This window comes from Physella acuta, unplaced genomic scaffold (assembly GCF_028476545.2).
Source record: "Physella acuta isolate Inbredline_101_S28 unplaced genomic scaffold, ASM2847654v3 ptg000220l, whole genome shotgun sequence".
Taxonomy (NCBI): Eukaryota; Metazoa; Mollusca; class Gastropoda; family Physidae; genus Physella; species Physella acuta.
Window position 1 is genome coordinate 412,743 of NW_026731739.1, and position 21,569 is coordinate 434,311.

Sequence of the window (21,569 nt, forward strand, 5' to 3'; positions counted from 1 at the left end):
GCAGTAGGCTATTTGGTATCGAGTACCTGTACTGAAAAATGTGGGTGTTCAAGACGACGAAGACCATGACAATATTAATGTAGACCAGGGGCGTAACGAGGGGGGGGGGGCGGGGGGTGCGGACCGCACCGGGTGACACCATTTAGGGGGTGACACCAAGGCAAAAAATAGCAAAATATATAGAGAAAAACTCGAGGGGGGGGTGCAAATCGAAAGTTTGAGGGGGGGGGGGGGGGGTGCAAATCGAAAACTCGAGGGGGGGGGTGCAAATCGAAAGTTTGAGGGGGGTGCAAATCGAAAATTTGAAAGTTTGTCCTCTGGGGGGGGGGGGGGTGACACCATTTAAGTGCCGCACCGGGTGACACCCGACCTCGCTACGCCACTGATGTAGACAACCATCTTATAAAGTGATTTAAAAAATGATAGAATTTTGGTAGAGTCTACACACTACACATATTCATCACTTCATTTCAAAACTCCTTTCCTGGCCCTAGTTGTATCGCCTACATAAGTACGGGTACTGGATGCGACGGCCTTTCAACTTCCTCACGGTTATATTTTTTATTAATTTGTAGCACACCAGTGATCCCTGTTTCCTCTTGTTAGGGCCTAGCCGTTGTCTGTAATCTACACTTTTGACCGTTGTGTCCATGTACAGCATGTCATTAGCACGCACGGATCATTAGCGTGTTTTTTTTCATGTTGCAGCATTTCTCAGTTTTGATAGCTAGGCCTATCCGTGAAAACAGCGACAGTGCGTGACCTTATTTAAGTCAATGATTAATTTATTTGGAAGTAATCACATTGCCATTTCATTAAGATATAAGACGCATTGTTTGTGTGACTTGTAATGTATTATAAGAGTACAGCTAAGTTCAAATACTAATTTTTATGATTTTAGACTAATGGAACAGAATGTAGAATCATAGCCTACAGGTATCGATTCCTGCTCCTTTATGTAGTCTATACATTTTGATTCACCACACGCAAGAATGCTAAAGCGGTGTGTTATGAATATTGTAGCGATACCGAGTCGAAAAAAAAATTATCGGTGACCTGTGGATATACGATTGTACGCAGTGTTGAATATAGATCTAGTTAATTGTTACAGATAAATTGGATACTTTGATTATTAACAATTAAAAACTGAACTCTAGAAGACATCTAGATATCTATCAGCTATCTAGATTAAGATCTACATCTGATTGGTAAGATATTCTATATTTCAGTTAAATTAGTTAGGCCTATAGAGTCTAGTTACTAGTTAGTTAGGCTTGTTAGTAGAAAATAGAAATCTAAGTTGTTAGGCCTAGATCTAGATCTAGATCTAGATCTAGATCTAGTTGTTAAGACTTTCTTTTCACTTCAAAGTTCAGTAACTTTCACCAGTCAGTTACTCAGTTAGAATAGAATTGAATAGAATAGATTCTTCTAGATTCTAGTCAGTGTCTAGATTTGTAGTAGACGCCTAGATTCTAGATCTAGATATCTAGAATCTAGATCAGTATTTCATAACATTCTTAATCTTAACTAATCTTAACTTACACATTAAACTCTTAAACTTTAAACTAATTTTAAATTTTAAATTATTCTTCTAGGTTCCCCCCTGAATAATGGCCTAGGTTACTGGTTCACAAAATGAACCCTTTAGTTCTTATATTAGTTCTAGAATCAAGACATAACGGGACATAGATCTAACGTCTTAATGGACAACAACAACTTGTGGACATTATTGACATTAGCGATCAGTCCAGCTGAGAAAAATCCATCCATCATTATAAAATGGTTGCGTCTATTCGTACCCGGGTCCGTATAGCCTCGGCCGCTATTGGGACCTGGTATAATTATAGTTATTTGGCATATTAGTTACGCATAACCTGTATTCATATGTATGGTGGTCTGAAGATACAGATGACCGATTTTAGATTCTTCCAAAAATAGGCATGTTAGTTAGGTTGTTAGTAGTATTGTAATCTCCTAGTGTTACAGTTAGGTTAGGGGGTCGTAAATAAATGACGTCACACTCGTAGGGTGGAAGGGGGGTCCGTAATTTTGTGACGGTGTGTAATGGGGGAGAGGGGGTGTTCAGATGATGTGGCGTCACGATTTTGCATTATAAAAAAGCAATGCTAGAAAACGAATGCAGACTGCAATTAATAGCGTGAATTGACCATGTGGCTGTCCAGATTACTTTTTATTAATATGCCATATTGGTTTTTTGAATTGCCTATTTATTTTTTCTTCCGGTTTTCGAGGTAATACGAAACCAAAAAAATAGTCGCGTAGGAAGGTTCTGATCGGAGCATGGTCTCATCAGAAGTCGGCTTGCTATCGACTTAGTCACTGTGCCTTCGATAATTTTTTCACATTTTTATTATTATATTTGTATTTAAAATTCACTCAACATGCAAGATACGTAAATAACAAAAAAAAAGTTTGAAAAAATTACAAAATAACAAAAAATCTGATTTTACATACATTTTAAAACAGGTTATGTAACTTTGTAACTAATAATAACTATAAATGTAAATAATAACAACTATCATTATACCGGGTCTCAATAGTGGTGAATGCCATTGGGACCCTGTTCCGAATAGCTACTTCCTTATAAAATCATTATTGCAAAAATGTAATATTTTAAGAATTAGTGATATATTATAAAGAAGCTGCAAATTACATTTATGATGGTGTCCATAGGAAAAATATAATAATTTTTAAAAAAATTCAAAACATGATATATATTTTAACTGTGTGCAAAATGAACTGTGCATCAACATCACTGTGTTCAAATAACGAAACTATTAAATAATGACTTAGACCTACACAAAAAATTATAATAATGAAAATGAAGTGACTACTTGGACAAAGCTTCTGCCCCCCCCCCGCCAGCCTTCCAAGGCCCTAAGTTCAGTTCAGAAATGCTTGGCTTCAACTTGAATTCAGCGAGTGTTTTCTTGTATATTCATCTCCATGCATTTTAAGGAAGTGATTTCTTAACTAAAATTGCTCAACTTGGCTTTGCAAACCTTGCAGAATGCTGACAAGTTCCATTGTACATGTAAAACCATGTACATATTCATCCGACCACTTTCTTTTTTTGCTACTTTGACCTTTACTATCATCTTTTTTCATTCATGCCCAAGAGACATGGGACAGATGAAGTAGAGTTTATCTGTTTCAATTACCTCAGCTAGTGTGGTCATCACTATAATAGTATACTCACCGTCGTTGTTTCTCTAACATGAGTCAGGTGCCTATCAGAGCTGGGTGGACTCAGGGATTTCCTATAGACATGAGTCCATGATCCAGACTCTAGACTTGCGGGTTAGCAGTATACAATACATCTTGTGACGCCACTGTTGTCTTATTAATTATCCTGGAAGATTTGAGCTGTAAATAGACTTTAAATTGTTTTATTGTTCACTTGGATTACATTGTGATAAGATTTATGTTCTGCTGACATGTTGGTCGCAGAACTTTAGTTTCAAATTGACACTGTAAAAAGACTGTACATACTCCCATAGATAATTGTTTTGATAGCTAAAGGTAAGCCTAACTAGGTTATACTAATAGTCATAAACCTTACCTTCAGTGAAGAACTATTGTATTTCTGCTTTGTTTAACATTTCTTTAGTTAGTTTGTAGCTCAGAGCTCTTAGTTTTAAAAATCTTTATATGTTTTTGATTAATTAAGCATTGATGTGTGGTGTTACTTTATTGAATATCTGTACAAATAATTCTTAATTGACAAATATTGTTTTTATTTTCTTGTATTGTTAAGTCACTGCACTACATGGTATTGATTCTAAATTAATTTGAATTTAGCAGTCATATTATATTATTCCTCACTACAAGATACTTTTTTTGGTGAGTCATCATAAATTAAATGTATTGGAGGAATGATGTTTTTATTCATTTTGGTCTGGCTAACTGAAGTTACCCCTGCAGATAAGGTGGTAATTTGATATCCACATTCATGATTCAGTGTGAATGACATTGATAGTTATTGGTATGTTTTTAATTGATTAATGTCTGCAGGAAGAATTAAAGCTTGGGTTCAGCTGGGGATTTTATGTTAGGTATAACACAAAGCAATTTTAAGCCACATGCTTAGCATTTTAAGTATTTACTAGAAAATTTGCTGATATTGATTAACCATAACTACCTATTCATATAATTAACTTAGAATCTATTACTATTAATTAAATATTATTATGGATGCAGAAATTGGTTTTGTAAAGTGTAAAGACATACACAAGCATATGGTGTACATCTATAGAAAACATACTGGATTTATTGTTAATTAAAACTTCTTTATCAATGTATTGTTGTTTTGAATTTAGGCAAAACATTTAGATACTTTCCATCTAGTTGGGGAGTTTGGTGGATTGCAATTTAGGTGGATTTTTGGGTATATTATATTTTTGAGTACATGCACTTGATCTTCAACACCCCCCCCCCCCCCCCAACAACACTGTGTAATGCCATTTAAGTGTAAGTGCCAGTTATAGGCGCTATGCTGATAGTACTATTGAAATTTAATTGCTTAAAACCATATTAAATAACCTGAAAAAACCCTCAGCTAATAGAACTTGTACATCAGATTATTTTCTTAATTCCTAAATGCAGTCATTACAATAATCACTTATATTTTACCATGTATTTACTTTCCTAATTTTTGTGTGTGCAGTCTATTCTAAGGTATATTTTTTGGTGTCCTGAATCATTTACTTTGTGTCGGCTATTATGTGCATATTCTACTGTCCAGTTTTTAATTGTAAAAAGACACAAGTTCCCAATCATTTTAGAAATGATGTGTTGTACTTACACTGCCATAATATAACAACTGGTTGTGTTCATGGGCATTCATAGAATATTGATTTGATTATAAGATCTTGTGAGTTCTGTTACACTTACTTATACAAAATTCAATAACCGTATGTAATGATGGCAAGCTTTAAAATACCATTGGCTTGTTTATATTTTGACATTGTAAGTAAGGTTTTCTTAATCGGATTGTCCATAAATGAGCAACGCAGAATACTTCTGAAACTACTGAAAGAACATCGTATGAGTAAATGGGGAAACGGCAAGAGGAAAAACTGAACACTGGGGGGGGGGGGGGGGGGGGGGGGGTGGTCACTTTTTATTGGGCATGAGACCAAAGCAAGACTTGTAAATTGGCCGACAACTTAGTTACATCTCTCATCAGCGCTGGTCCCTGAAAAAGCTAACATCAGACCCAGTTATTGAGCCCACCAATCAAATGTAGCAGCAAAGGACCGTGGGACAGAGATTGTAGGAAAAAAAGTCACAGGAAAAAAAAACACAGGAAAAAAAAACACAGAAAAAAAGTCACAGGAAAAAAAGTCACAGGAAAAAAAGTCACAGGAAAAAAAGTCACAAATATATATTTGCATGGAATTTGATAATGCTTTTATGTATTAAATATTCAGAGAGTGCAAATTAACTTAGGATTAATTTAATGTAATGTGTGAAGCTTATAAACGCATAGTAATTTTTATAATTCATCTAAAAATATTTTTTATGAATTATGTAGGTTGTAATTATGTTAAACATAATATTTATAGCATTTAATAGAATGTCCACGGTTTTCATCGTGTTTTTTTAAAAATTAAATTACCGTGAAAAGGTAAGGTCATCTGAATTACTGCCCTCAACTCATCGCAACAATAGTTATGCTTAGTTCAACCACCTTTACTGCCCACATTTATCACGCTCATTACATAACAAAACTGAAGATCAAAACAGAAAGCCGACAAGGTTCAAAGGCTGTCATTGACGCATAACGTCAACAACACACAATATGTTCGGACAATGCCTACTGAGGAGAGGCCGACCAGAGAATAGCCTGTGGCAAAACATATGCAAAACACAATGTGCCTAAATTTAACTAAGTACGGCACAAAAGTTGAGATTGCTGTGTAAATTATCTTAAGAGTATTTTTACTTACACTTTTTAAAAACCATAATGCTTTTAACTTCTATAAATAATTTATGCTATCAAAAAATACAACCCACAACAATAAACATACAAAATTTTACAATTCTTAACAAATTAATTAAAAATATTTCAAAATATTTTCTAAAAAGTTTTTTGTGACTTTTTTTCTGTGACTTTATTTCTGTGACTTTTTTTCCGATAAAATTTTTCCATTGTGACTTTTTTTCCGTGACTTTTTTTCCTAGCAAAAACTGTGACTTTTTTTCTGTGTTTTTTTTTCCTGTGACTTTTTTTCCGTTTACCGGGACAGAACTTGTTTTTGCCTTCAGTACAGCTAGGTTGCTATTCGCAATGTGAATTGTATTTGTACACAGCTCAAGCCTCTCTTCGGGCGAAATAGAAATAAAGTATCATCTATATAGAAAATGTCCTACTTGAATTAGTGTCTCCCCACACCCTAAAATTCAAAGTGTACCTCGTCCCCCCACCACCCCTCTTCCCGTAGAAAAATGTCTGTAAGAAGCTCTGGTAAGAAACGTCGTCAGTAAGAAATGACGGAAGGCAAAAAGGGTGAACAGATTTTATACGTAGGCATACAGCCTCTGACGTTAAATTAAATAACAGGTTGGGAGATGGGAAATACAATATCACGGTTTTAAAGTATTATAGCGAAGAGAGAGAGAGAGGAGAATTTAACGTTGAGTATGTCGAAGTTTTTCTGAAGTTTTGGCACCATAGGGCGGACATTGCTGCACGTGGTGCACTAGTCATCAGAAAAGTTGTGTAAATGGTTACGTTTTGACAGTCCTCTTTTTATAGAGTGCAACTTAGACAAGGTTCGCTGATCATCAAGCAATACTGGTTTTATAACTGAGCTGTCAAAACAAAACGTTCTCCCTATTTAATCAGGGTCTCGGTTGTTTGTATGTTACGCATCTTCCTTTTTAAACACATTTAAAACATTCACTTCCGACATCCAGTACTTAGCAGAGTTTCTTCCAGGCATCCGCTCCCCCGAAAAAAGTCTACCCCCCCCCCGAACGAAATGGAATTTATATAGAAAATATATACATTTAACAGTGTCTGCCCCCCCCCCCCCCCCCGGAGAATAAAGTCTGGAAGAAACACTTGTATTTAGGTTCTCAGCGGTTTAACTTGCACTGCCATATATTTATAATTATATATTCAACAGTTCACGGCGATATTAGCTACATGGTTATTGACGAATTCTGCAATTTTTCCTTATTAGAGCAACCCTATATTATTCCATACAACGCAACAGGAGGTGTTTAAAATTTGAGTTTCTTATTAAAATTCGCATTGTTTAAAATAAAAATTCCGACAGTTTAAAATGGTTATAAAAAGTAACAACTGCAATGATACCGCCGTCTGCACTAAGTTTAAGAGATCCACAACATACACAGACGTTTTGTAACAAACGATAAGTTGTGAACTATGCCTGCTCGCAACTCCTTCATTATGGGAGGATTAGGTAGCGTGTTATTCAAGCTGGGATACGTAAACTAATATTTAAATTTTTTTTTTTTTTGTACCTTTTCACGATTAAGGAGGGATCGGGGCAGTTTGTTTTTGTTATGTTGTCTTGTTCTTCTAACCGTCGAATCTTGTTTCCACAGAAGTCGATGCCATGTGAAGCAGGCGTGTCCATTGAGTATGTGACCTGCTGGACGATTGAGTTATGGCCGCGCGAGGATGAGTGTCCTGGATGCCATGTATCTCGTGCCCTTCTCCTGGATCCTGCTCTTCTGCTTGACCAGCTCCACCCCCCACTACACACGGGACTCGGACACCTCACAGTTCGGGGTTCGTTTCACGCTCTCATTTAATTTTTTTTTTTTACAAATATAAGCATGTGCCTGGGATTGATACGCTCTTCTAGGGTGATTGGTATTTTGATCTTCTATTTTTTGAGTACGTTTCTTAAATATGGTGGTAGAACTGAGCTATATATGAGTTAGAAATGGTGGTAGAACTGCGTTATACATGAGTTAGAAATGGTGGTAGAACTGCGTTATATATGAGTTAGAAATGGTGGTAGAACTGCGTTATATATGAGTTAGAAATGGTGGTAGAACTGCGCTATATATGAGTTAGAAATGGTGGTAGAACTGCGTTATATGTGAGTTAGAAATGGTGGTAGAACTGCGTTATATATGAGTTAGAAATGGTGGTACATCTGATTCATGTATGACTTAAAAATACTGGTAGAACAGCTATATGTGAGTTAGAAATAGTTGCATAGGTTTTGAAAAAAAAAACGTATTCATCTTATCACAACTTATTTCTAGTGACCTAGTTAAAATCTAAATTTAGGTAATGTGCTGGCAGTTGATGATTTTAGTTACAACAGTATCGTATCGTACCATGTGGTTTTATATCTGTATTCGATTAGATTTAGATTTATGTTTAAGAATAGCGTGAGGTCCAGGATTATGGCAGCGATACCAGCAAAAATAGCTTCTATACGTCCTCAGACCGACCAAATACTATCTATTAAATAACCTAAATAAATCAGGATGTGTGCTGTAGTTCTGTGAGCCGCTAGTTCCAGTTGTAGGTAGAAATGTCTCGGCCTACACCCCAACGGCCCAGTCTGAGCTAGCGGTACACCAGTCCGTGGGGCACTTGTGTTCAGGAATAAAAACGATCAACAGCTTTAATGTGGGATCGATTCCATTGATCACTATTCAGACATTGACACACCTGTGGCGTTGTTTTAATCGTTCTTTATTTTTGTGTGTGTATGTGTAAATTTTTACTTACATGACGGTTGGCAGGTGATTTTTAAAAAATCAAACTGGTCTGCGCTATTAAGTTCAGAAATTGTATGACCGTTTTGTTACCCTAATACTTAAAATAATTCTGTAAGATTTATGAACCGGAATATCCCATGTATCGAAAGTTGTAAGACAGAGCCTTAATATATCTAAGCACTACGAGTTGAACGCACTCATTTTGTAATGATTTTTTTTATGTGTGACCAAAGTGCGAGATGAATGATTTCACCTAGACTAGTTCATGCCTTGAAGAAGTTGTAGCTGACTTTCTTTCTTGTCATGTGGACAGTACTTAAATAAATAAAGTTTTAAATCGGTGTGAATTTTACCAACTCAGATGTCGAGACTAAGCTACGTGTCTGCTTTAATAATACGTGCTTTTATAACCTCACTATCTGTGAACAATGTGTGTTCTCTCCTTCTCACTGTTCACTAATTTCTCTTTCCTTCAGTGTGTACTATATGTTTCTATCACAATGTGTGTCATGTTCTCGCTCAGTGTGTACAATATTTCTTTTGATGTGTGCCGTGTCTTCTCTCACTATGTACTGTTTCTCAATGTGTGCTACAAAGCAGTACACAGATTAACGCTACCAAAGTGTATTTGATAGTTTTGTGTATGTTCTAAGTTGTTGTCTATAGGTCCGTAGTACTAGTACTATATGTTGTTGGTTTTTGGTCCATCGTAGGTTCTCTGTTGTTCCATGGTAGATTGTACAGTTTCTCAACGAGTTGTATGCCGATCTTTCTCTTTGCTGATTTCTCTGTCTCTATCTCTCCTGTGTACTAAAGTAGATCTCCATCACAACTACACACAGCGTGTACTCGACTTCGTGACCCGTGTTGCACGTGCATCGTCCCACGTGACTATTGTTTTATCGACCAATCACGGGAACCTTAATATTTTATTGGAGACCTTTAAAGGCAATCTTTGAGCTGCGGGTGTCGTTTCAAAATTTGTGTTGTGTTTTAACTTGCATGCCGATTTTATCCTCTTACACTGAAACATTTTGTTTTCTTCATTTGTGATATGGCTAATTTACCCTATCCTTAACCATACCCTAAACAAACTTCATGATTGAAAAGGTAGCATCGAAAACCTAACTAATTAATAAAGTGTTTAGCTTGCCTTAATTACGTGGATGTGGGTTTTGTCTTTCTTCGTCATCACATTACCCCATGAAAAAGCAGTTGCTGGTTAATGTAAAACCGCTCATTATTTTAGACATGGCTCCTTAATATAGCCGTGCCTCTATGTAGAATAGATATTGCTAACTAGAATGTCATGGCTCCCTAATATAGTCGTGCCTCTATGTAGAATAGATATTGTTAACTAAAGCGTCATGGCTCCCTAATATCGGTGTAGATAGGGTGACATATTGAAGATGTGGATTCTTTATAAAGACGTGGATCTACCAATGATTTAATGCCCTTCTAATATAGATGCGCTTGCTAGCGATGCCGTTTCTCTCTGATGTAGATGCGGATCCTTATGATGTAATGGCCCTCTAATGTAGATGTGGCTCCTAACAATCCAGTGGCTCTCTAATGTAGAGGCGGCTCTTTATGATGTAATGACCCTCTAAAATGTAGATGCGGCTCCTTATGATGTAAAGACCCTCTCATGTAGATGAGGCTCCTTATGATAATGACCCTCTAAAGTAGATGTGGCTCCTTATGATGTAATGACCCTCTAATGTAGATGCGGCTCCTTATGATGTAATGACCCTCTAAAGTAGATGCGGCTCCTTATGATGTAATGACCCTCTAATGTAGATGCGGCTCCCAGTGATGCAGTGGCCCCTCCACCATCGTCTGGCCCCTCAGTAGCCTCTGCTTAGCTGTCTGTGGAACCCATCGGCTCTTTATCTTTCTTTGACATTTTCATACTCTTTTCTCTGGTAAACCACTTCAAGGGCTGCTTCACGGTAATACAATTGCTAGCTAGAGTTGGCTCTATACTGCTTGTACTTTAGGATAGCGCCCGACACCACTCCATGCTCAATGCCTATCGCCCCCCTTCCCCCCCCCCCCTTGCTGGTATGGAATGTGATGGGTGACACGCTCTGTAGCACACCAGGTTTAGGCAGTTTGTTTTGATCGTTAATAAAACATGAATAAAACATTAATAATTAAAAGCTTTTAAATGCACCGAAAATAAAAACTAAACGGACATGCATTTTCTTTAGCTGTATAAATAGAATCATGTTTTCACTGCATGTTAGCCATCAACACATTTAGTATTCTAGCTAAATCAAGTCCGTGTTTGTTATTACTTTTAGTCCATTTTAGGCTAAGGCTTTTCATTATTGAGGTTTTAAAAAAATCTAATAATTAGTCAGTCAATATTCAGATAATAACCAAATGTGCATTGTTATTAATTAAGTTTACAAACTCCCGACTAGTATTATCTGCCATTTATTACTAGAGTTAAGAAAGAATGTTGTATTATTTAATCATCACCACCACTACCCGTCACCCCTGCAGGGGTATGGGCGGTTAATCAAAGTCTTCTGTCCTGTGCCATTTTACTCAACTTGACTCCAGGTGTTGTACGGAGTTCAGTGCTGATTTCACGTTGGAGTTTAACAAGTGCATCTTGATGGTTTACTGTATGTAATAATCTTTACATTAAAATTTAATGACTAGTTTAATATCCAATTAGGTAAAAAAGAGATCACTGTGCGTTGTCATCAGAAATGCGTTTATACGAAAATTTGAAAGAGGCTTCTGTGTTGAAATGAGTCTGAATTGAGATTCTAAATGTAAGTACAAAACCCCCGACATAATGAGATAGGAAAAAGATTAGTAAAAATCGTGGCTTAGTTTTGTGATATAACTATTGTAATGACTCGCATGTTTGTAGGCTGTAGAACAAGGATGAGTTAAATATAAAGGTATTGTATTGTGCCGTGCGGCGTCAAAACGGCCACTGACAAAACGACCCCGACATAAGAGCCCCGTCAAATTGACCCCGTCAAAATGGCCAGCGACATATGGACCCCGTCATAAAGGCTCCCGATAAATAGGCTCCCGTCCTTTAGGCTCCCCACAAATAGGCTCCCGACAAAAGGGCTCCAGTCAATAAGGCTCCTGACAAATAGGCTCCCGTCATTTTGGCTCCCGACATATAGGCTCCCGTCATTTAGTTTTTTCCACAAAACGGCCCCCGTCATTACGACTCCCGACAAATAGGCTCCCGCCATTTAGTTTCTCCACAAAACGGCCCCCGTCATTACGACTCCCAACAAATAGGCTAGCGTCATTTTGGCTCACGACAAAAACAGCTCCTGTCAATTTGGCTCCAGACAAAAGGACCACTGACAATACCGTTTCTGTAGAGACTAAGTCTCCCGGCAAAGCGGTCTCATTGAATATGACACCTGCCAGTGGGACCCCTTAATCAATATTCTTTAGAGTTAGCTTATCCAACACTCTTAAGTAATACAACGTATGCATCTCTTATTTTTTTATATTAGTTTATCTATTATAAAATATAGTATGTTTTAATTTAAGGGTCATCTATCTATGACTTCCATAATTGAGTCGGTTATAGGCTGTTCCAACTCAGTGTGTGGGGAGAAGGGTCCACGATGTACTTTCCTACCTCCAGTATGCTTGTAGGTTATCAAAACAAAATGTCGTTATCCTGTAAACATCTTGTATATCATATATTTTCACTTCTGTGCTCACTTTTATGCAACAGATTTTTACTGTTGTAAATTAAACATTATCAAAATTTTTAGAACTGGTAAATTTTAGCTGTTAAGGGCTTGATTTGTTTGTGAATTGATGTTGGTTCATGAAAAACAATTTCATTGAGGCATTAAAGAGGTTACAGTAGTAGTGGAAGTAGGACAAAATGGTTACTTTTATGCCAATAGTGGTCATGCCATTCATTTTTCGGGAGCCAATATGTCGGGAGCCAGTATGTCCTGAGCCTATTTGTCGAGAGTCCATTTGTCGGGAGCCTAAATGTCGGGAGCTCATTTGTCGGGAGCCTATATGTCGCGAGCCAATATAACGAGAGCCCATTTGACGGGAGCCAATAAGTCGGGGCCCTTTTGACGGGGCTATTTTGACTGGGTCGTTTTGTCGGGGGTCGATTTGACGGGGTCATATTACCGGGGCCGTTTTGACAGGGCACCGTATTGTGCAATCTTAGCGCTGCGTCCCTTCAGGTAAGTCTGATCTTACACCAGGACTGCGTGGTTGACTTTAGAACTTGCATTTGTCTGACGAATTCTCCAACTGGTAATGGGACAGCAAATATTTCAGTTGACAGTCACGTGTCTGGTCACGCGGCTCTTGTACTTCTACCGCCTCTTCTTATTCATGCTCTCCCTGTGGTAGTGCCGCGGGTTACCACAACCCCACTCAAGTTCTCCCGTCCACCTTTCAGAGAAACTCAGGCTGTGATTAACTTGTCACTTCCTTGTCTATATCAATGAGCCTTTCAGTCAGTAGTCAGAATTGTAAAGTTATATTGGTATTCATGACTAGAATCAATTATATTGTAAGCACAACTGGTATTTCTTTCCAACGGCTCCCCACTTAGCATTGGAGTAAAATAATGAATAAACATTTGAATCAAGCTGAGACTCCCCACTGTGTTTTTAAAACGATATATATTATGTTATTTGTATAGAAATAGAATAGAATAAAAATAGTGTGCACATACAGTTTTCAAAATATGAATTTGCCTCACCATGAACCTTATTTTAAATTGTTACACATATTTTATATTTCTATAAGCTACAAAGCAGTACACAGATTAACGCTATCTAAGTGAATTTGAAAGTTGTGTGTATAAGTTTTTGTCTATTGGTCCGTAGTATTAGATTGTTGGTCCATCGTGGCCTGTCTGTTGGTCCATCGTAGGCTGTCTGTTGGTCCATCGTAGGCTGTCTGTTGGTCCTTCGCATGTTCCTGTCATTTTGGTTAATCTAGTACCAGGTTATAGGTTTTGTGTCAAGAACCATTTAGCCCGTGTCAGCTAGCACTGTACAAAAGCCTGTAACATGACCGTTGTGTCTTTTATTCTTGTGGTGTGTAGAGTTTGCCTATAGATTTTACCATCGATTATGTTATAAATATAGATGTACGCTGTTTAAGCTATTATATTTCCTGTCCGACATGACCAAGATATGTTCTATTTTACCAGGCAAAAATCGATTCTTTAAAAGCCATTATGAATCCACACTATTAGAAAGTTCGTCTTGTCTATACTAAGAATTGATTTTTAAAACGGAATAAGTTGTGTGTACTTTTCAGTGGCGTAGGCAGGGGGGGGGGGGGTTAGGGGGGGGTTATAACCCCCCCCCCCCATGTACCCCCAATATGACTACCTTTTTACGTTAAGCTACAGCTATTGACTTGTGTCGATATTATTTAGGGCTTAAACACTAAACACTTAACCTGGCAGCCTCTAGAACAACAATGTATATCATTGTGATGAGAATTGCCTGTAGAATTTAGTTATGAATTTTATTATCGTGCTAAAGTTAAGTATAATAATCTGGAACGCAGTAGGCCAAGGGAAAGTTGGCCAAGGTTAGATCAGTTAAGGAGTGTCGAATGGGGAGGGGTGGGCTACGTGGGTAGGCCTTTGTTGTCTAATATGATTGTAGTGCAACCGGAAAGCGCCTAGAAATTAAAAAAAAAACAACAACGAAGGAATTGATTATTATTCGCATTGAGGTTCTATAATGTGTATGTTTTTACTACTTCAAAACATTTGAAATTCATTTCACTAATGGCGGATGAAACAGGGAAACTGAAAACTATTTAATTTTTAAAAAGATAAGTAAACTGAAAATGATAAAGATGGCAGAGGACACAAGGTTATCAGTTAAAGGGTGTGACAGGGGGGGGGGGGGGGTGAGGGTGGGTTTGAATATGGGTACGTCTCAATTACTACCGGATGCACATCTGGCAGGAAAGCGTGGGCTGGACCCACAATTGTTGACACAAAACTTAGTGTTGGTAGATATAAAAACTGCGTAGGTGGTTAAATATAGATGTAGAGCCAGGAACCTACAGTATTCATTTTTAGACAGTCAGAAAAGAAAGACCAATAATTATTTATTTTCTTATTCGCATAGTCGTGTTTTAATGTGTATCTTTTTGATAATTAAAGCAATTTAAATTCATTTTAATGATGTCGGATGGAAAAAGGAAATTTAAAACTACTTTATTAACTGATTTCTTTACAAAGAAAAATAAAACTGAAAATGATAAAAATGAAGATGGTACTATTGACTCTCAAACTACATTACATCAAGAAATTTCCATAAATTCAGCACCTTTGACTGTTTCTTATGCAAATGATATCGGCAATTTTATCAAAGGAGTTATTACAGATGATACACGGTTGTATTTATTAGAAAACATCTGGCGTCCCGAAGAACTTTTTAAATTTCCAGCAAGCGGACAAAGAAATTTAAAGTTTCAATATTCGTGGCTACTTAGGTGGAACTGGTTGACTTATTCCAAATTACTTGATGGCGCATTTTGCAAATATTGTGTTTTGTTTAGTTTGAATTATGGTGGTGTAGGTAGTCAGCCTTTAGGTAAGTTATCAAAAATTCCATTTTCAAACTGGAAAAAGGCAACAGACAAGTTTAATGAGCACCAGCAATGTGAATATCATAAAAGAGCAATTTTACTTTCCCAAAATCGTAAATCGGTTATGGAGAAAAAAATAGAACCTATTAACATCGCCTTGAACTCATCAGTAAGTCAACAAATTCTAGAAAATCGTTTAAAGTTAGCGCCCATAATAGAAACTATAATTTTTTGCGGCCGACAAGGTCTTGCACTTAGGGGGCACAGGGATTTCGGAAATTTTCAGTTGGAGGATCCTGACGAAAATGATGGAAATTTTCGAGCTCTTTTAAGATACAAAGCCATGGGTGGAGACGAAACACTTAAACATCATCTAGAAAATTCTTCAAAAAATGCAAGATACTTAAGTCCCACCATTCAGAATGAAGTGATAAATGTGTGCAATAAATTAATTGTTCAAAAGATTGTTGCGAAAATTACTTCTGTTAAATTGTTTTCTGTCTTAGCCGATGAAACTAGTGATATAGCTGGTATGGAGCAATTTTCGTTGTGTGTTCGCTACTATGATAACGACATAAAGAAAATAAGGGAGGATTTCCTACAGTTTGTAGGTGTAACTGATCTAACAGGCAAAGGACTTGCAAATGTTTTAATGGACACTCTAGCAAATTTACACATAGACGGTAATTTTATGATAGGTCAAGGATATGATGGAGCCGCTGCAATGAGTGGTCGACTTCATGGGGCGCAACAATATGTTGCTGAGAAATTTGATTTGGCTATTTACGTGCATTGCGCATCTCACAGTCTAAACCTAGCACTTTCTGATGCCTGCGAACTACCAGCTGTGAGAAACTGTATGGGAATTCTTAATAGTACATACAACTTTTTTAACACACCAAAACGACAATCTTTGCTTGCAAATTTAATAGAGAAATTAACACCTAAAGCATCAGCATCTCGACTTAAACGATTGTGCGCAACCAGATGGATTGAGCGTCATGAGTCTGTCAACGTTTTTATACAGCTTCAAAAAGCAACTGTTGATGCACTGGAAATTATGTCATCCTGGCACGATACAACAACTTCTTCAACAGCGGTTCAACTTTTAGGAGCAATTAGGAGTCTTGAGTTTCAAGTTTCTCTTAGAGTTATCTCAAAAATCTTTGCAATAACACTTCCTGTCAGCAGAATACTCCAAACAGAAAACTTTGATCTATCTGCGGCTCTAAAATTTACAGAAGATTCAAGTAGCCTACTAGTGAATATGCGGAAGGATGCTGAATCAGAATTTACTACCGTATTTAATGAAGTCAAAGACATTTGTGAGGACTTCGACATAGATATACTTATTCCACGTCGAGCTGGAAAACAAATTCAACGCTGCAATGTTATGGCAAATACGCCTGAAGAGTATTACAGAATAGCTGTATTTATTCCTTTCCTTGATTCGGTTATGTCAAATAGGAGACAGATTGCTAAAACATAAATCTGTTTTGAGAGGTTTTATGTGTCTTTTACCCAATGACTCGGGTTTTACCAAAGAACAGGAAAAGAATGCCATAACACTTATGCAAAAATATGAACGTTTGATTAACAGCAGTGTCATCGATGAAAGCATTGGAGAACTGAAACTGTGGTGGCGCCACATTATTACAAGTGGAAATGTACCGCAAAACGCTCATCAAGCTTTTTTAATGTGTGACGTAAAAATATTTCCAACAGTACACAAACTACTGCAAATATTTGTAACATTGCCTGTAACAACTGCCGTTAGCGAACGCTCTTTTTCCACTCTCAGACGGCTAAAAACGTACTTGCGAAATACTACTTGCGAGGATAGACTAAATGGATTGGCATTATTAAATATTCACCGACAAATTGAAATTTTAGCGGATGAGGTTCTTGATGAATTAGCCAAGAGTCCAAGAAGACTTGAACTACGATTATAGGTAAGTAATGTTATAAGTACTTTTATCTGTTTGCTGTGTTCTAGTACTGTTATTGCGTCTATATATATATATATATATATATATATATATATATATATATATATATATATATATATATATATATATATATATATATATATATATATATATATATATATATAAAATGCTGGAAAAAAATTGGAACCCCCCCCATGAGACGATCCTGGCTACGCCACTGGTACTTTTAACTTGATCTCTAGTCAACCCTAAACCCCCAACTTTCCTCACGTAATTACCTACAAATGCGTTCATACACGATTTTTACTAGGCGCTTTCCAAACATACAATTCCATGAGTGATCAGTCCAATCGTTCCACCGCTGGTACTCGATAAATACTGGCTTGTGCTTATTGATACGCCATGCATCGTTCGAACTGTGAGGATCGATTTTCCCTGCGCCCCCCCCCCCCCCTCCTCACCGCCACACAGCTTACAGGTAAAGTTCTTTGAATGGATTTACATTTGTAAACTTCACAGGATTATAGGACGACCGTTGTTTGGCACTAATTATAGCCCAGTATGTTTTCAGTAATGATTGTGGTATTACAACAGGAGCTTAAACATACATCAATTATTAATATTATTAGGAGCATGAAGTTAAATGCACTAAACAAAAAACGTCTGTCAGTCTCAAGGGGCATCTTGCTAGGCTGAAAATAGTGACGTAAATAAAACAGAAAGAGAAACCCGTTTTATTTATCTCAGTCTGTATGCATTATTCAAACACGATGGCAAATGAGTCGATAACGTCGAACTGGGCTCTGAAACCATGCATAACAATGAAGGCGGTCGAGCGGGGGCTTTGTGCCTACACTAGGGCGGGGAGGGTGCTTGTCTTAAGCTAATTGGCTCTGGTGTGTTTGCAACACACATCAGCTACACACGTAGGACAACCGTACAGGGTTACAATAGTGGGTGGATTAAAACTGCTTGACGGAGTCACTACGGTGGTTTTGAAAACATTAACTGTAGTCATCGCATTGCCTAATGCCTAATACATATATAGTTATACATTTATTTTGAACAGCAATCATTTGAAGATTCACTCACTATGAGGACATTGATGTAATCTAGACCGTACATAGCCTACACATTCAGCTTAAGACAACAAGCGCTCACTCGGAAAGATCGAGCTCGTATATCTGTTGGTGCACGTGCCTTGAGCACCCGTTTTCCCAATGGATAATTTATAGAGGGCGTGTTGTATCAATCAGATATCACGAGGGTTGAAGTAGGATAGTAATGACCGATGGACAGGTTTGTAAGTGAATACAATTTTCCGTTTATTCACGTTCATCTGGTCATGTGTTTTAGGTGGAGGGGGGGGGGGGAGATACATAGTCACTGCAGCTTCCATTTGTATTCATAATTTTAAAACTATTTTAACATTTTCCCTTCATAGCATATGCCAGACAAACCCGCTAAAATGACGTCACAACGTTATAGTAGTTATTCCTATAATGTCCCAAAAAAGCCCCCACCATGTTATCGACAATTAACGTGTTTCTAACTCTTCCTTTCTAGAAATACGAAATGCGGTGACATTTCTTACCCCTCCCACCACATAGCAGATTGTCACCAAATCCCAACCCCATACGTGTTGTTGTTTACCTGACACCGGTACGACTTGTGGTTAGTGGGGTGTATGAGGCCGTAGCCTGCTGTTGAATATAGTGTGTGTATCACTTCGTGGGCTACGTTTCGCCTGACTGATCGGCACGCTAGAAATATTTTTTTTGTTAGAACAAGAAAATTCTACTACGGCCTTGACATGAGAAAGCGTGGCCTAGAGTCACGCATCAGTTGGAGTGGTCGTCGTAGGCGTGGCCATAGGGGCGGGGGTCACAACTGGTAGAAGTAATGCCAAGCTCTGGTACAGACACCCGGAGCTGTACTTTAAAATATTTCCTGTATCCAGTCGTATAATAGCAGAGTAAAGAGAGCATCTAAGTGATAATGCAATGGTCATTGTAAACGTATAGAACTGCATGGATTGTATAGGTGTAATACTGTAAGTTGTACGGGTACTACTCCAGTGGTCAGAAACATATACGGTTGTTAAAAAATACAAGGTTAATGATTTTAGAAAAGCGCTGTATGTTAAAGACCTTTAATTAGCCAATAACAATAAACCGTCAGGGAAGGGATTATCTTTTTATAAATGTTGTAGGGGGAGGTGAGGTTGCTAATTTTATTTTATTGGCAACAGCGGGTGGATTAGTAACTTGTGTTATCAGTTGTACAACATGGGAGGGGTGGGAGGGGAGAGGCTGCATCCAGGTGGATTAGTAACTTTTGTTATCAGAAGTACAACACAGGAGGGGTGGAGGAGGCTGCAGCCAAGTCTATTGCTACTTTATAATCTTGAAAGAATGTTATAACCAGTTGTGTTTCAGCTTGTGGTCTGTGATGTATGATTACATTGTGCTGCATGGTGTCTTACATGCATGTGTTTTGATTGATTTGTTTGCATGTAACATGCATGTGCTGTTAGCCTTGTTGGACCAGGGCTGGCTCTTTAGGTTGTCCTGCTGAATACATCACTGCTGATGAACGTGATGTTAGCCAACAGATTCCAGTGTAAGCAACTGTTTAAAAAGCTGTCCACAAATGATAAACTGGTTATAGAAAAATGCAAGAGATGCTTGCTTTTTGGCAGAACCAGTGGATAAGGATATAAGGATTAGGGGCAGTTGCTTTTGCCCCCCCCCCCCCCCCCCCCCCGCCCCCCATCTGGCTTGCTGCAAGCATGATATGAACTCTGCACAATGCTATTTTTAACTCCATGTTTGCTCTTTATATTTCAGATATGGAAGATGGATTTTTCAGAAACCATGACCTATCTTGTGTTTATAGTGGCCAGTGCAGCATTGCTTATTTATTCTGTCATGATTTTTTTTATTACTGTTTCTCTTATAACAAGGTCAGGCACCATCTTTTAACTTCCTTGTTTGCACAATCATCCTTTCATCTCCGCATGCCTCTTGTCTGTCGCTTGCATCTTGTCTGTCGCTTGCATCTTGTTTTTCTTGTCATTTTTTACATTGGAATGCTTGCATTAAATCAAGTTTAAACATTTTGATCCATACACATTTTTAGACGATTAAATTTAAAATATTGACCCAAGGCTAGGTGAACTTTTGCCAGCAAATCCATTGTACTAGTGTAAGGTTATAAAGCCAAGTACAAAATTAGACTTAATGCATTTTTTACAGTTTTTGAAGGGTGATTTTTCTCATTTAAAGTAGTGAACATTGAGATCAGGTGACTTGTAGGAGAGACTTAGATACTTATTTTTTTACAAAGTGCAAATTTTTACATATTAAAGTAAACATATAATAACAAACAGTTCCGTTTCATATTTAGAAAAAAATCTACTGTCAATACTGTATGTTTTTACTTAAAGTAATTCTTAAAAGTTTGCTGGTACATGAAAAGAGTGATATGGTTTACATTTGAAAGTTGGCTGGTACATGAAGAGTGATATGGTTTACATTTGAAAGTTTGCTTTACTAGCTAGAACATCCATCATGGAACAAGTAATGTGTACAATGTGTAATATGTACATTGTATCTCCCCCATGCAGTAAGTTGTACCTGCACAAACCAACTGGGGCAGCAGAACTGGGAGATGATGTCCCAGGTGTCTCAATCATCAAGCCATTGATGGGGGTTGATCCCCTCTTAGAGTATAATTTAGAGTCACACTTCAAATTAACATACCCCAAGGTGAGATTATATTAACATGTATTCACTTTTTAGCAGTCATTGAATATATGTTTTCTACAAATGTTAACCAAAATATAATGTACTAATTGACCTGAATGTAATTTTTTGTTGTTTAGTTTGAGTTGCTGTTTTGTTTCCATGACGACCAAGATGCAGCCATACCAGTGGTTCTCAAGTTACATGAAAGATACCCAGAAGTTATTATTAGAATCTTTATTGGTAAGCACTGTTTGTTTTTGTGGTGGTCTGTCACTGGTAGGGGTGACAGGCTGATTAAGCTAAGTAAAAAAAACAAGCAATTCTTTACTTTTCACTTCTCGTAGACGAAGTATAGAGGAAGCATTGTAATCGTTCAAAAAATCTAAATTGAGATTTTCACAAATCTCTACGGTTACACCTCACTGATTCGGAAAAACTTAGTTTTTCAATTTTGTCCGGTATGTCTGTGTGTATGTGTGTGTGTGTGTATCTGTGAACACTATAAATTGAGTACTGTTACAGCTAGGTTAATGAAATTTCA

At 37.5% G+C, this 21,569-nt stretch overlaps 1 protein-coding gene across 1 annotated transcript in view; it reads left to right on the forward strand.

The window, feature by feature from the left end:
• Window positions 1–896: 896 nt before the first annotated feature.
• The window catches only part of LOC131937734 (ceramide glucosyltransferase), a 28,858-nt gene continuing 8,185 nt past the window's right edge, over window positions 897–21,569 (forward strand). The window contains exons 1-5 of the mRNA XM_059295350.1: window positions 897–1,208; window positions 7,603–7,789; window positions 20,129–20,244; window positions 20,908–21,049; window positions 21,166–21,268. Of these exons, the coding sequence (XP_059151333.1) occupies window positions 7,679–7,789; window positions 20,129–20,244; window positions 20,908–21,049; window positions 21,166–21,268 (472 nt within the window). The 5' untranslated portion in view covers window positions 897–1,208; window positions 7,603–7,678. The remainder of the gene's footprint in view (window positions 1,209–7,602; window positions 7,790–20,128; window positions 20,245–20,907; window positions 21,050–21,165; window positions 21,269–21,569) is intronic.